Source organism: Psittacula echo (genome assembly GCF_963264785.1).
Source record: "Psittacula echo genome assembly, chromosome: 2".
Classification (NCBI taxonomy): Eukaryota; Metazoa; Chordata; class Aves; order Psittaciformes; family Psittacidae; genus Psittacula; species Psittacula echo.
In genome coordinates this window covers 13,411,960-13,429,264 of record NC_137737.1, presented here as the reverse complement: position 1 = coordinate 13,429,264, position 17,305 = coordinate 13,411,960, and the positions used below count along the sequence as shown (strand labels likewise).

The following is a 17,305-nucleotide window of genomic DNA, read 5'->3' as shown; positions in this document are numbered from 1 at the left end:
TTCCAGCAATTCTCATGTGCTGGGGCATGAAATCTCATGGGCAGTGGGGAGGTCTCTGTCTAGACAGCTCGTGCCTGCTCTACCCCCTCCACAACAGCTGATCAGCTCCAGGAACAACCGGAGGGTTGATCAGAGACATGGCAAATGTGGTAAACTTAAAACTCCTCCACAAAACCTGTAACGTGTTTAATACTTCTCCTCTGATCTGCCATGAGGAATCTTACATCTCAAATAACTTTACTCTGTACTTACTTCTCCATCCAGATGCTTGGTTTTCCATTTCAAGCTGTTTCTCCAGAGCTTGTGGCTTGAGTGAGAAAGGCTGGCAGGACTCAGCAGTTAAGGAACCACAGAGCATATGTCATGTTGGCTGCACAGGGAGATGCCTGTTCTAAATTTGTACATACTGTTTGTTTGATCATTTTGATTCATTTGCGAAATGATACACTACTGCCTATCCAAGTTAGCAAACTTTTCAGTGCTTCCCTTACTCAAAATAAAACTGGATGATGCATAATGCTGCTCAATGCAATGGCTATTTTTTCTTGCAGACATCAGCACTGTACCGAATAGGAATCATGGATCTAAATAAGATGGCTAAATATTTCCTTGGACCACTGAAGTTTCCAAAATATAAACAGTGGCAATGATTACAACATACGCTCTGCTTTCCATCTCTTTTCCTTTCAGTGGAGTTAAATACTTACAGAAATGCTGGAGATCCTAGCCACCCAGCCACAAAGAGAGGCTGGCACAGCTCAGCAGGCAAAGGCATCTCTGCTGACTCGCTTCAGCATCAGCCCCCTGGGTGTCCTCCAGTCCTTGGACCTGGTTAACCCCCAGGCAGGCCTTGGTCTCCATTTGGATGAGCTACCTGCCAAATCAAAGTGGCTTTGGTTGTGGCAACATGCCTAATTAGAACATAATCACTTTATTCATCAGCCCAATGGCCACCAAGCGATGACATGACCTGGGCTGCTCTAGAATGTGCAACCAAGAAGAGTAAGTCATTCATTACAGCATATGTCTGCACCACACTGGCCTCCATCGCCATCCATTGCTGCACTGTGATGTGCTAGCACTGCCCTGAGATAACATGAAATTACCATGAGCTTACTTACTGCTCCTCTGAAATGTTACAGGGTATTGTCAACCATAGGCAATTATAGCTGTCACTGGTCTATAATGAAAGAAATCTCTAGAGATGTGCTTAATTTGAGCCAATGTGCCTTTAAAGTTACGCTAATACATACAGGAAACTAACTCATCATTAACAGAGGAAAACTGCAATCAGTGTAAACGAGAGCCTGCCTGAGAAAATTAAAGGTGGCATACTCCTAGATTACAGACACAATGTAAAGTAACACACAGTTTACTGCTTTCTTCTGCTCTGGCATCTCTACTTTGCAACTTGTGAATATACAACAACCAGAGTTTGCGAATCCCATGCTAGCAATGCTTTTGAGGATCAGTGTCTAGAAACAGCCACAAGGACTCCTATATAGCTGCAGCTGGATATCCCACAAGCTGCCAGTTCTGCTCCTCTTGATTTCCACGATGAATCAGTAATGGCATTGTAAAAGAAAACCATGTTTTCTTAAAAAGCAAATGAAAAATAAGTTGTTCCATTTAACAAACTTCAAAAAGGGGAAAGAACATGTTCTGTAGCACACACAGATGGACAGTAAGATTGTATGAAAGAAGTATGAATTGCAAAATGAAACCAATCTTCTCAACATTCATCCTAGCTTTTGGAGATTCCAGAATCCCCAATTTAGAGGAGAGAAAATGAATGTTAGTATAGCTCACAGAAAAAGGGACTATAAATGGCAGAACTGGAAGTTTGATGGATTTGTAGATCAGAATGTTTTTGTTAAGAAGTTTGAAATCGTGTGTTGCCAATAAAAACCAGCCTAGGCACTAGAAAGAGGAATAAAAAATCTGGCATTTTTAATCTAAATTAACAATGTTTAATCCTTAGGACATCAGAGGACACTTGATAAACATTAAGGCTCATCTTTATAAATACAGCAACACATTTTCTTCTATGCCCATATGTATGGGTCTATCAGATGTATATTGCATGTAAGACTAGGGGCAAGGTCAACATAAGACAATCCAAATACACTCTCTTACAGCAGCATCTTTTATCAGCCCAGTTTGAACGAGCTTGGGTTCCTCTAACCTTTGCTGAAAAGGCAGCCAAAACTTCGATACAGCCTTTGGCTTTAGCTATGTGTGTCTAAACAAGGGCATTTTATAATCACAAGTATCTGTGGCCTGAAGTATATTAGTTTATAGTCACACTGGCACTTCTAGCAGCAGTATTTCGTAACACTCCAACCTAAAAACCTTACTCGAAGTGAAGCTCTCACTTACATGTTTTCACTCTAACTCATTTCCTTTATTTAAACTCTAAAGCAATGCCTTATTTACATATTCTCTTAGAAAAATAAACCTAGAAGCAGCTAAAACTTCAGTCTGACAAAACTCGTGGGCTTAACGCACTTTCCCATTATGTGATTGCTTACAACTTACACAGAGAAGGAAAAAAAAAAAGACTACTTTCAAAATCGAAAGTTTGGGGAGTGTTTGTCTGATTTTAGTTGAAAAAAGAAACCAAGGATAAGTCTATAATCTCCTTTGTGCACTTTAGTCAGGTCACTTAAGGGAAAAAATATTATTTATTCCATCCAATGTTGTATGAATATAATACAGACTGTTTCAGTTGGCTCCACTGCACTTCAGTCATGCTTGACAAAGTACAGTCCATAACTAGTGCCTATCATGGAAAGGGAAAAGAACAAACCCAGAAAACATGAAAAAAAGCCCTTTTGTGAGGACAAGAAAACTGAAAGTGATCATAGTGATAGTCATTGTCAAAGTAACAGATCCCTGCATTTAATTTCCCGAAGCCCAAGACAACATATACCTTACATGGAAACCTGAAACTCAAAGCTATAATTTAGACTGCTGTAATGATCCTACAAAAAATCCTACAAATGCTCAGCCTGCTACGAGAGGAACATATGTTTTTCAGGGCCAAAAGTATGCAAGTGGAGTCTGGTCCAGGCTGCTGCTGTGTCAGTCAATGCACTGGAGGATGCTTCTCTGCTACCCAACAGAAGCAAAGAGGAGCTCTTCTAACTGAAAACACTACAAAGAATATTGGGGGGTTTAAACCCAATTTCATATATTTGACGTCTGGTAAAAGGAAAAAGCTCACACCACTTCCCCTAAAAGACTGAGAATCTACAAATAATCAAAGCAGCATAAAAATTTCTAGCATTAAACAAAAAGTATTATGACTGAATTTATAGCATAAAATTATTGAGCACCTCTGCTCTGGAGACAGGCTGAGAGAGCTGGGCTGGTTTGGCCTGGAGAAGAGAAGGCTCGCCAAACCAAATCAACAGAAACCCAAACCAAACCAAGCCCCAACTGTATCAAACCTCTTACATGTCTTTGGCTTGTACTTATTTTCTGGAGCCATGCACAAATATTAGGCTTTTACTGTGCTCTGGCCTGAGAATAAGCCAACTAAATGGCACATGGAAAACCACTGGATATAGCAAGAGAAATGGCTGAACTTGACTGATAATATGGGGGAATTATGCAAGAAAAGGCTGAACTTCACCACCAGAGGCAAGTAGTGGGGATACAGTCTTGAAATGCCAACAATGCCAAGGTAATGGCAACCCAACTGCCACATGAAGCTGAGATTATCTAGATAATGTATGAGAAATACAACATTTTGGGTAGTGCCCTTGACAGCTGGAACAGAACAGTGAATCGCATCTGTCAGTTTGGACCACACCACACTTCTGCTTCTGCTGTGAGGAGGACCCACTGTTATCCTTGGCTAACAGGAGAGCACCCAGGGGGACAGAGCATCCCCGTAGCAGGATACATGTTCCAGACCTGACAGAATCAGTAAGTAACCATTGTTTCCTAGCAGTCTTTAGAAGTGTCTTTCAAATGGGCAGTATATTTAGAAGGCCTGCTTATGTTCAGAGATTAGCTATTTAGAGGACTGCTGTTCCTATAAACACTTGTTAAGAGTTGTATTCACAGAGGACCTTGAACCATCTTGACAAGCTAGCATACACAGTACAGATGAGTTATTGATAGGGAAAGTATCAAAGTAGCTGGAGAACAAGTTAAATTTATCCACACTTGCATATTGCTTCAGAAGATCACAACCTACACGCCAAAATGACCAGACAGGCATTATTTAAAAGAACAAAAATACATAAACTTCTACAAAGCAAAATTCCCTATTGCCTATATTCCAACGCCAGCTCTTCAGCTCACCACAGGTCTGTTTCACAGGCTGTGAACCCTTGAAAACTTGAAGGTCGCCACTGACCGCTCGCTCACGCCTCAAGATACTCGAATAGCTCTTCTCAATTCAGCCTGGAATTCATCCTTTTAGCTAAGGATGTCTCGAGCAGGAATAAGAATTGGTGGATCCTTTCAAAAGAAAATCATACCAAAGAGGTTCCAAAATTATACAGTAAATAAACTTTATTCCATCTCAGCTCTTGTCAGATTAGTGCTGTCAACAGTCACAGATCAGCGTATGATACAGTTATGTATTAACTATTTACAATTTACAGGAACATACTTTCTTTCTCCAGAAAATATAAGTACAAAAGCTAGGAGTAAACAAATGAGGTACTGCAAGTTGGATTTATTGTAGGCAAAAGCATATAGAAGTGATCCTTAGCTAACAATCATAAGATCAAATTGGGAGAGAGTAGTCATCAAGGGTGCCTAGTTCATCAGGAAAATCGCCTCAACCACTACCTATTCAAAATTGTATTGCACAGTTCATCCAAAAATTAAAAAAATAAATAGAAGAAACAAACCATTTATTTTAACTCTTAAAAAACGCCCAGTAAAGCCTGTATAGAGATACAGTAGTGGGCGGCAGCTCCTTCCTAGGATAAAGTCTTTTCTCTCCTTTAAAAAAATAACCTTTAACACAAAATAGAAGACAGTGTTCAATAGAAGAGAAAAAAAGAGTCATCGCCAGATAACCCCTGATTAGCCTTTCTCTTCAAGGCAGTTTTAACCATATTCATGGTCCAAAGGTGGTGCTGAGTTTTGGTTCTTGCTATTCCATTTGTGAGCTTGAATAATAGCTTTTCTTCTTGTCCCTTCTCAAGGGATGGTAACAGAGATATGAACATATTTCTAAGCAGCAGTGTCATGAGAGAGTCTCATCACAATTTCTTCAATATGGTCGTCGCCATGACTAGAAGAACGGAAAGTTAAAACAAGTGTTACATTATTGAGAGCAACTTAGAAGCACTTAATACTAAAATAATAATGACATTGTTTATTGATAGGAATAGGAGATGGAAGTACTTCAGGTAAGTCAAACTGCCAGATTAACTGATTTCAAGTAATTCCATTCCAGTAGCTGCAAAACAGTTGAGAAACTGTGATGAAACCAAAACAACCTGTAGCAAAACACTCAGGAATCTCACTGGAAACAGTCTACCACATCGCTGCAACTTACTCCAATCCAAATTGTCCTCTCTGCATAAGGCCTACCATCAAAATGATGAAACAAAATTTGGGGGCTAGCAAAAAGGCTCCTCTGTTAGGAAAAGAATGATTGCTTTCATAATGAAGACAGTATCGTCTTAATCTCTAAGTTTCATACATGCAAGAATATTATCCCATTTGCTGGCTATCTACTGATATAAGCCACAAAAATACTTGAGATAAAGTAATAAACTACAACACAATGATGAGGTCTGCAGTTTCAATATATACCAGTATTAACAGGTAACTGCTGACACTGAGGTCAAAACCAAGCCCTTCTGTGATATACTCCAAATACGGCTGAGAATGCCTCAACTTTTTATAACACCAGTATTATGAACAGCACAGTGAGAATTTAAGTTTCAAACATGCTTTCTGCAACAGTGCTGTAAATAGCTTTGTCCTATCATTACCAACAATTCAATTACGTTCAATAGAGGGCTAGAAAAAACACTTGATTTTGTCAAGAAGCGATCAAGGCCAGGAGGAGGCAGACAGTCAGAACTCTATAGCAATTAAAGTGCAATAAAGTGCATTCGTTATCAAATTGAAAGGTTTAAAAGAATGCAAGCTGAAGTGGAAACCATGACTGTCTGCTATGATGAACAGATTTTTCCCTTTGAAAAAAGATATTATTTTGTACTGAAGGCTCTATTTGCATGACTGCAATGGAGGGATATAGCCTGTCAACTGCATTGTGGTAACTGGCACGGAAACAGGCAGAGTTAATCCATTTTGCTCCACTGCAGGCCAAGCTCTGTGTTTCAGCTGACAGAGAGCGATAGCTTCACATGCACCGAATCAATTCCTGGCAAGCTTTCCTGTAGCAAAGGAGAGAAAAGAAAGTTGGGCTGACTGTACGGAATCCATGTGAAGAGTTTATTAAATATTGTACACCACTAATGAGTCAAATTACAGTCTTGCCAGGCAGCGCAGAAAGTTTTACCTGTGTACTTCCATTTCCTCTCCACTCCTCTCTCAACTGCTAATGCTGTGTGATTTTTTGGCTTGGCTAGTTTGATGCAACCTGCATTTTAGGCTTAAATCAGCTGTTGTTTTCCTGTAACACTACAATCAGTGTTGCAAATTCATAATGAATATAGTTTAATAAAACCCGAAGAAATGCACAATAAACTGAGAGCATAAAGCTCCCCAAATTGTTCTCCCTAATCTCTCTGCTCTAGCTTCTCTTGATACCAGGCCAAAGCTCTGATTCAGAAAGGTACTGATGTTTAAATGAAATCACATACAAATTCCTCTAGAGAGCAATTTTATCACCCTTTAAAATAAGTGATATAGACATTGTCATGTCTGTAAGATGCCATAATTCATTTCAAGCAGTACAGTGTATGTTTCCCATAGATCTGACTTATTTGCCTATCCAAAAAAGGAGCTCAGAAAGTGAATAAAGACAAAACAAAGCCAAGTGCAATAAAATTCAATGTTACATACTACTTGATTTAAAATCTGATTTTTCTTCTACAACAGAGGTTTCTGTAGCTCAATCAGCATTTGAAGTTATGCTTATAACTCAGATTAGTTTTGAATCAATATTTACCATTTTCAAACTTGGTTTTGTAAAGCAAAACATGATTAAGAGTGGAACAAAGTTTATCATACGCATACAGAACAGAAAGTTTGATTTTTTTAAACAAAAGCAGGCATGAAACAAAAGCAGAAGAATGATTAATCTCATACCACAGGTTTCATCTTTAACTAAAACAAGTATGTATTAATTAGGCTTCACTCACCCACATGCTAACTAAGCACAGACTGATGGGATTTTCAGAAGATACCACTGCGAGGTGAGGCAAACTACAAAGCCAGGAAGAAAACAGCTTATTGACTACTTTGTTAATAGTGTAGATAAGAAGTCTGTGGACATCTGCTGCTTAGGATGAGATTGCTGCAGTTAGATCACAATAACCGTGCAGTAAAAGCTAGATTAGGTAAGGAGACACATTGATCTAACATATGTTTATTGACCTAGGAGTTTGTTAAGTTTTCAGAAACCTGTTAAATATATGCCCACTAAGAGGGAAAATAATTACTCACAGATACTTAGTACTACACACACTTACTCATTTGCAGTAATACATTTAACTAGGAATTACACATTAAAATTGCTTATAGTTGTTTTGTGTATAAGCTAAGATACAGAAACAACCAAGCTTTATGTTAAAAATGCACATATAAGTTGTAGCTCAGAACACTCTTGCTCATGAGATATAAATACTGGATATTTACAAATACTAATATTAAGTGTATTTGTTCTGTTGCACCCACAGCTATCAGAAACATGGCTTAACCAATGATGAGGAATACTAGTTAAGAAAATATGCTTTTTCCTCCCTTTTACTATGAACTCAAACCTACAGCTGTAATTTGACATCCACTGAGGAAGAGGGAAGGAGAGAGAAAAGGAGCTCTCTTGAATGAGGACACAGGGAAAAGGAAACTTAAAAGAAAGTTTCTAATTCCTTATTCTTGCCATCTAATCTCTTGCATAAACTTGGCTTACTTCTATAACTTACCAATGGCCGAGCATCTTCTCGTTCTAGGATCTTCTGAGTCTGATCTGCTGGGAACTTCAGCACTGTTGTTATAACCTTGGCCATCGTCTAAAAACAAACAGGTCACCTATAAGCAATTTCACATGCACTACAATGGTTTGTGATATTTTAAAATGCATTTCATTTAAGAATACTGAATACTATTTTGAGTAATGTCAGTGGAAAACATGATGAAATGAGTAAGATATTAATGTATTTTGCATTGGGTATGTTATGCTAACTACATGAAAACAGTGAAGAGTCTTGTCACAAACTCCGGTCACTGTAAGAGGTAAACTCTACGGTATCTATGCTCAAATAATATAGTGCATTAATAAGACAGTGTACTGGTACAAATACTGCTCCTACCACATTTGTTCTTATTGTGGCCTTTCTGAAAAGCACATTTCAGGTGAATGGCACCCAGGAGAGTCCCTATGGATTCAGCTACATTCACATCATCCAAATATTTTGTAAAGAAATGAAACCTTGAGAAAGCAGATTCAAGTGTCACATGTGGATGGAACTCCAATTGAGTAAATATTTTTTGAGTATACAGTGAGTATACAGTAACCCCATACTTACAGAGCAAAACCATTTAGACATCCTCAGTCAGAAGATGTAAGAGCAACAAAGCTCTGTGCAAAGGAGACAACGATTATTTCCATTTTATAAACAGATGAGTGGGAAACTCCAAAAGGCACAAAACCAAAGTCCAGGTGACTTCTTACAATAAAGGTCAGTAAGAGCTGGAGTGCAGCTCAAGCAGAAGGTGATTGATACAGAAACAGTAACTGCTGCTCCTGAGGAATGTGGATGAGATAAGATTGTTACTTTCAATGTCTACTGTTTATTACCAGTCTCACATGTGGAATGAAGAGGGAGGCTGAAGCAACAAAGCAGTTGCAGGACAAGAATTACTGCAGCTAAAAGTGAGAAGTAAAGCTCTAATTTGCAACAACTGTTTTCATATATAACTTAACTACTGACAGAAATCAAAGGAAAGCAAAACAAACAAGGCCCAGTTGAGCACTTTCAGTTAAAAAGGCTCAATATTAACACATTAATAGTTCCTGTAATTAAGAAGTAAGTGCCTCTACTGCAGTTCCCAGATACACAAAGGAATGTGCTCAACGCCACAAACTAACATCATACTTTTCTGATTTCTTTTGCCAAAATCCTCATCAGTTATTTAGGACTAAAAGATAAGCAAGCACCGAGCGTGCAATCTATTCAAACTCATTGTAACAGGGCTATAAAGAAAGCCCTCTCAACAATATTCTACAGGACACAATGGCATGCAAATTTTAAAGAAAAATCTACAAACACTTCAAATACTCTATGAAAGCAGAGATATTTATGTGCCAACTTAAATAGGGGCTAAGACCTTCATTTCTGAGAACATCCATTTTGTAATTTATCACTAGGAATGACTTGAAATTCTCCAGATCTCTGATGCCACAAGGGACATTTTGAAGCAGAATTATACAACACTACTCACAGTTGCATAGTTAGAAAACAAAGTTAGAAGGATTGCAGAACTTAGGATAGTAATGTTTAATATAGGCTTACGTTATCGCTCTAACAGCCTATTCTACTGTTAAACCCCCTAATAACTCTTCTAGCATATGAGCACACACACATGTTCCTGAGTGTGTGTCTATAATGATCTATAGAAAGACCCTCAGCTTTCCTAACCATAATAGCTAGTTCTGCTGCAAGACATGAGTTTGCATTCCCATTTCTTTTGATGAGGTTGGTAAATGTCATCTCTGAAAATAGTATTTTACAGTGATACCTATCAGTCTCTTCAATGATTCAAGAACTGCTGGTCAAAGGCAGAACCTTCACTATCGAAGTTTTACCCTTTGTTTTATACCCCTTGTTCTTCTGCAATGTGCAAGAGCATGTTGTAGTGTCAGAAAAAGATCTGCATAAAGATGTATTCCATTACATTCTTCCACGCGTGTGGTTGATATGAACACACACATCTGTTATAGGCATACAAAACTCAGATTGTTTTTCTGGCTTCAGAACAGACTCCAAACAAGTAGAACCTAGGACTTCTGCAAGACTGAAGGGGTAGTGTGCACTACAGCTGGACAACTGTACACATCTGTAGACATTCAATTTTAAGAACTCTCATCATTCTCCCTTACCTTTCCACATCTAAATTCGCAAAGCAAAAAAAATGTAGTGCTTTGAAAACTATTTCTGTGGGTTGTTTCTTTAAATACGCTTCCCTTTTCAATATCAACATCCAAACAATGCCTTCTCAAGTTATTGTAGGAACCAGATGTCTATCTTTTCTGATTTATTTTTCTCCTCCCAATATCCACCTTTTGTTTGGGAGCCAGCATGCAGGCAATGTTGTAATGGCATCTCCTGATTTAAATACGATATAATCTGCAGGGCATACATACACATAAACGCATACATACATGCATGAATGTATTATAGATATTTGTTCATATAGCTTTTAATCAAAACAATTGAAAGAAAGGCAAGAGAGAGACAAAGTCTATTTACATTTGCACTCATTGTTGCTGTTATTGAAGAAATCAACTGCAAATTTTAGAACACCACTGTTAAAAAGGAAAAACCTCACAATTTGTCATCCAAAGTTTTGCGACATGTATAATAATGTTTTGGAAATCAGCAAGAAAAAGCCTTAATGAGTGCAAAAGAGGTTTTAAATCAGGTTTCCTGGAATGCAAATTTGGTACATATACCAGCTACCTGCAACAGTCATCTGCAGCTGTCTCAAGGTTTGTTTGAAGCTGAAACATTGCTGCCATTTTTAGTATTTGTGCTTGTCTAAGTCCCTCACAATTCAAAATCATAAAATCCAGTAATGTACGGTTTTTCTTTCATGATTTCAGTTGTTTGTTATTGAAGAGCCATCCAATGAGTCACAGGCTTGTGAGCAGAATGCAATGTGATTCTGGGGGGTTTGGATCAGGGATTTGTATTTTTAATAAAAAAGGAATTCATATCAAAGTGAAAAATCAGATAAAAAGAGAGAGAGAGAAAGGAATCCCGTAAGGACAAGATGTCCTGCACAGACCAAGTTTTATTCTGTGCAGAGCGCAAAGAGAACAAAGCTAATTAACACAGAAAACCTTTCTGCTTAATAGCACTCTCAGTTGAAGGCAGGGCAACAAAGAATGGAAGAACTCTAGGGAGTAGAGAAAAGAAAACAAACAACCCAACAACAAACCCCAACAAAACAAACAGAAAACCACTCATCCATATAGCATTTGTCATCCAAGAAAAATGTTTGTGTTATGACATACCTCTTTTGAACCTGGTCAATCTCTAAGCATCAGTATTGTTACAAGCTAGTAAAATTCCAACAATTTCACAAGATTGCAGCGTATCACAAGAAGCCTACTGTGCAGTTTTTCAGTACTTTTAAGAGTAAATTAATACTATCTAGAGAAGGTACAGAGATTTGGAAAGCCTATAAAACATCTTTAAGCAACAATTAAAGAGGTATTTCACCATCTTCAGAGCTACTAACGAACTTATTTAATCCAACTGTTACTTACCATGTTTGTGTCCAGATGACATCAAAAGAGCACTTTTGCTAATACTGTGCATACCAGCTTTCACAATACTTTTCACAACTTGACTGACTTTTGCTTATAAAACCATACATAAAGAGTTTTGTCTTCATAAGTACACTGGTGAGAGATGTGACAATCCTCCTATCAAATCCCATATCGCTAATAAACAGCATGTAATGAATCACAAACACATGGTGCTTCAAGCCTATACAACAAGGGTGTTAAACTGTATTCTAACCTAAATCATATGTCACTATATACAACTTTGCATACCTTTGTCTCTCGACCCATCATATATTCGAAGAGCACTTTCCTCAAGTATTCAAACTCAGTAGGCTCCCCAAAGAGGGAAACGTCAGTATGGTGAAGGCTTCCATCTGTATAAACAAAAATAAGAGAATATTTATAGTGAGTCATTCATATGAATCTAAGTTTCACCAGTGGCATGAAACTGAACAAGAACAAATGCCAGAATCTGCAGCTGGGATGGAGTAACACTGGTTGCAGGTCTGAACTGTGAGGAGTGGCTGGAAAGCAGCCCTGCAGAAAGGGGTTTGGGAGTGCTGGTTGGCAGGAGGCTCAGCAGGAGTCAGCAGTGTGTGCTCTGGCAGCCAGAACGCAAACTACATCCTGGGGTGCATCACAGACAGCATGACCAGTCGGTCAAAAGAGGTGATCATCCCACTGTATTTAGCACTAGTGCAGTCTCACCTCCAGTACTGCATGTAGTTCTAGCCCCCACAACTTAAAAAGGTCCTTGAATGCATTCCAAGGCAGGCACCAAAACTGGTGATGGGGCTGTCCTATGAGGAGTGGCTGAGGACACTGGATTTGTTTGGGGAGGAGGAGGCTGAGGGACAACCTCATTGCTCCCTACAGCTTCCTGAGGAGCAGAAGTGGAAAAGGAGGTGCTGAGCTCTTCACCCTGGTGCCAAGATGTGTGGGAATGGGTCAAAGCTAAATCTGTCAAGGGAGGTTTGCACCTGACATGAGGAAACATTTCTTTTATCAGAAAGATGGTCTGACCCTAGAAGAGGATTCCTGGAGAGGTGGTTCACCAACTAAAGGGTTGCAAATCTTTTCAAGCTGATCCACTACCCATGGATATTTGTTTGCTCCTTGTACTAATTTTTAGAAATGCCTGAGCTGTTTCCCATGGAAAAACATGCTTGTCGTGCTAAATCAGAGCAGTCTAAGAACAACAGTACTCCACCAGAGAGAAAGTCAATCTGGCCCGATACTCTTGTCCCATAGTGGCCAGCCATCAATGTCTAAAGGAGAGCATACGAGCAGCGCAAGTATACTTCTGCCAGGGCCCTGGGGGTGCTTATAGGCCTCAATGGTTGGGACTGGCCTCCTCTGGGACCTCCAACCCCACCAAGTCCTGTCAAGGGACATGTATATTTAATTAGCCAAGACAAATGGGTAATTCCTGCCCAGCCACTTCTGAGCACCACAGCCTTTACCACTCACCCTAGGGATACAGAAAGCTGCAGAACTCTGACACAGAGCTCTTTTAACTGTATGTCATAAAACCAAATACCAAACAAAATGATGTGTGATTTGCTCATCTGAAATGACACACCAGTTGTATTATAATAGACAAGACAAAACAAGGATGTCATAAAAATATCATAGGAGTATTTTAAGGAGACTGGCATTTTCACAAATTGTCTAAACCAAAGCATATCCTTCAAACAAACAACTTACTTGTGATGAGAACTGTGTACTTACCTCTGTATGGTGTTCCAACTGATGTGACGTACATATTCTTCTCATAATTTCTCAACCTGTCTTCTAGTACATTAATCTAAACAGAGAATGGTTAAAATGATAAAAGTTGTTCACAAGGAGGTAGAATAAGCATAATTGAAATAGTTTTCAGCTAAACATCATCTCTTTTATGAAAACAAAATACATTTGCTTTCTAAGGAAGGAAAACATTAAAAAACTGTTATTAAAAACTCCTAAACTATTTAAGGAAATGTGTGTACATGTGTATACATACATAAGAATATAGCAAAAGTTATGCATATATATGTATTTATATACATACACACAAAATATATATGCATATATCCACACATATAAACATACACAAAGAAAACATGACAAAAATTGTACTTATCAAAAAGATTTAGTTTAGAAAAAGAGAAGACCCATAATTCCTTAGAATCATGGAACCCACTAAGTTGGAAAAGACCTTTAAAATCATCAAGTCCAACCATTCCCCAGCACTGTCAAGTCCACCACTAAACTGTGTCTCTAATTTCATGATGTGCAGTGCTCCATTCTTCACTGTGCGTATGTTCTGCAAACCTGTATTATCACAAGCACGTAATGTTTTCATTCTCAGGGGACAAAGTACTTTGAAAAGCGCACAGATCTCCTGAGAGCAAGTACAAGTCAAAACCATTTTACATGCATATTTCTTCCATAGTACCTGAGTGGAGATGTGCTGTTGCAAACACAAAGTATCAAAGAATATTTTCCACTTGTTCAAACAGCACCCTTACCTGCTCTTTGAACTCCTGCTCTTTCAGTTTTGAATCATTGACTAGTGTGGTCTTCTGTGCCAGCTGGGCCTGAAAGAACAGCCACATATGGAAATCACTAAGAAACTGCTGAAGATACATCTTGGGTACCTTTTCAATAAACTTTTTTCTCCTTTTAACACACACACACACACACACACACACACAAATTTATAAGCAGTATTTCTGCTTTCAAACTGCTGTGACACAGAATTATCTAGGGAGCAAAGTCAATAAAATTTAAGACTTACCTGAAGCTCTGTTATTGTGACCTAGAAAACAACAAAACAATTTAAATTTAAATGTATGAAAATACTGAGTACATCAAGCACTAGACATGAGTGAAAAAAGAAGAAAGAAATTATCAATCACCAAGTTTCGACACAATGTGTCACTTGAAAATGATAAAAATAGAAGTGACCAAATCACACATATAAAGATAACTAGTCCCATAAATCAAGCTTAACCTATTGGTATTGACAGTATATAAAGCTCATCTTTAAATACTCTCATTTGATTGTGTAAGACAATTATCATAAATATAACTTCAAGAACTTAGTATTTCCAAATCTTTACAAAAAACATACTGGAGACGAATGATAACTGAATGAAGGTGAAGCACATACCACAAAACCCTAGCTACTATCAACACTATTTAGAATATTGTATTGTTTTCCTTAGTTCTCCGCACTGTATTTGGAAATGTGAACATTTACCTGAAAACAGCTTCAGCTTAAGAGCTTCATGAACTCCGTATCTTGCAAAGACAGCAATGTTTATGAAGTACAGAAACAATTCTAAGCTGAAACTTTTATCTTTCACTGTTGCAACTCTAAGGAAAATAATGCTTCAGTAGTCATGGGTATAACTCAAAGTTGTAATTTTGTACTGTAAGTCTGTAGTGTCCAATAAACATATTAATATTCCCATTGCTGCATGTCGTCAAAATGAAAAATTTTAAAGTAAGATGAATACGAATTCTTATCAATGACTCAACACCTCAGATACTTTTCCTCCTCTCTGTGTAACAGTAACTGGTTACATTTCCATCAAAGAATTCCTCAAACTAACATGTGGTCTCAGAAACACAAAGGCATGCAATTGGCCTTCTTTCAATGAAGGCCTCTCTGTCCATAATTGATATATTTAAGGCACTATTTCAGAGCCTGTTGGAATTTGAATTTAAAAAAATTACACTGAAAATGACCCAATGTGGTTTCCTTTCCTTCTAAAGAGCTTCCAGTAAAATCATAAAACACACATGTAGAGGGCAACAAAACCCCACCTTAATAATCTCAACATAACTGGGCTTTTTAACATGCCATTATAAAAAGTAGTATCAAACACTGCAGGTTCCAAAGAGATTCACTTTTGAAGTTAACACCTAAACCAATAGAAATATATGGAAAAGTGAAGGCTAGATAGATAAATCCAATTAAGAGCAAACTACAGAATTTTATGAACTAAACATTTCACATCTAAAGATATAAAAATGAATAGTGCCAGCTAACTTTTTCATTGTTCCAGCGTTCCTCTTCTGCCATCCTTTCTTTGTGTTCCTTTTGCAAGTCTTCTAGCTGTGCCTGCAACTCATGAACTTTTGCTGTCATCTCTTCTTCACGAGCCTTCAAAATATAGGAAAAGAAAATTATTTACACAACAAATCATCTAACCACTCCAAACCTTAACTGCAGGGGACAGAAAGCACTCAAAAAAGGGGCTATGCTATACACAGAAAGAATATGCTTGAAATTCTGGATATAGTCTAATTACACTAGAGCACTACAGGAAAGATACAGAAACAAACATAGGATCTTAACAGGATTTTACCTTTGACAACTAAGATTACATAGTTAAGATTACACTTAGGTTTTTCGAATATTACAAAAAAAGAGCTATTTCTATCTGGCACAAAACCAGCATTTGAGTATATGTCAGCAACTGTATTACTGGAGAGACTGTGCTTGCTTGTATGATCTTCATGAAAGGAACACGTGATGATAAAGAGTTACTTCCTATACTCTGAATATGACAAGGATTTAAATCCGTTCCTCACTCACCCTCACAAAGATGTTCCTAAAGCACTTTTAAGCACGCTTTCAGAAACAACTTCCTGTTCACAAGTATGGAGGAGGAAAGAAGCAGTGGCAAGAATAGCAGGGAAGAAATTAATTTTTCCTGTACGTTTAATGACAGTGTAAAGAGTACGTTTATATGAGAAAAATATGATGACCTAAATCCTAGCAAGTTAATCCACCTTTGTGGCACTTGGCAAAACCAAGTATATTTTAAGATAGTCTCCCCTCTAGCCTTTCTGTGAGAAAACATGTTAGGGAGCTTATAAAACAGCATTCTAATTCAAAGTGCATGTCTCCACTGCTGAACTAAACTCAAACTTTAGTTTCCTGCTCAAGGACAAAAGGACCTAACCACATAATTTTTACTGAATTATCAGAACTGGGCCTTAGTTTTTGTTTTTCTTTCATGTTCATAAAACACAGAAACAAACATCTAAATTGCAAGCTAGATCACCACATGTATCATGTGTAATTCAAGTGGTAAGATCCTTACTAGAAAGAATTAGTTTTTCTGTCTAGTTGTGCAATGAAACAAAAGGAAGAATTATTCTGAAGTAGATGCAGCCACATAATTTTTCAGATAGATACCTCAAGGATTTCTTCATATTTTTTCACAGTCCTTTTTAGATCATCATCTTTTTCAGCAATTTTTTTATGCAACTGTGTTGTCTCTATGTGATGATTTTCTATCAATTCATTTTCTACATCCTGGGCTTTGCCTATAGAATACAAAAGTCAGGCAATACAAAAAAAAAGTATATTAATTCTTTAAATCATGTCACAACAGTATTAAATAAAGAAAACTTACAAGACAACCTATAAGGAAAACCTGTCAAGCAAATTTATTTTTCCACATTCAGCCATAATTACGTCACTTGAACCTAGTATGAAATTTGTTGTCTGCAGTTTGGTACCCGGAGCAGTTCTTTCTCTCTGATGCTGGAACTTTTCTCTAAAAGTTAATAGGACAACCAATATTTATCAACTAATTCTATTTCCTGCTCTGTCTAGACAAG

The 17,305-nt window shown here is 37.8% G+C and overlaps 1 protein-coding gene across 4 annotated transcripts in view; it reads right to left on the bottom strand.

Annotated features, from left to right (window-relative positions):
* Nucleotides 1-4,681: 4,681 nt before the first annotated feature.
* GOLGA4 (golgin A4) overlaps nt 4,682-17,305 on the bottom strand; it is a 54,899-nt gene continuing 42,275 nt past the window's right edge. For 3 of the 4 annotated variants that reach the window (XM_080609832.1, XM_080609834.1, XM_080609835.1), the window contains 9 exons: nt 16,878-17,008; nt 15,723-15,836; nt 14,463-14,483; nt 14,194-14,262; nt 13,412-13,487; nt 11,951-12,054; nt 8,091-8,177; nt 7,308-7,371; nt 4,682-5,260 (listed from right to left, as the gene is read on the bottom strand). In XM_080609832.1, the coding sequence (XP_080465958.1) occupies nt 7,342-7,371; nt 8,091-8,177; nt 11,951-12,054; nt 13,412-13,487; nt 14,194-14,262; nt 14,463-14,483; nt 15,723-15,836; nt 16,878-17,008 (632 nt within the window). In that variant the 3' untranslated portion in view covers nt 4,682-5,260; nt 7,308-7,341. The remainder of the gene's footprint in view (nt 5,261-7,307; nt 7,372-8,090; nt 8,178-11,950; nt 12,055-13,411; nt 13,488-14,193; nt 14,263-14,462; nt 14,484-15,722; nt 15,837-16,877; nt 17,009-17,305) is intronic. The other variant, XM_080609833.1, reaches the window with a different exon arrangement.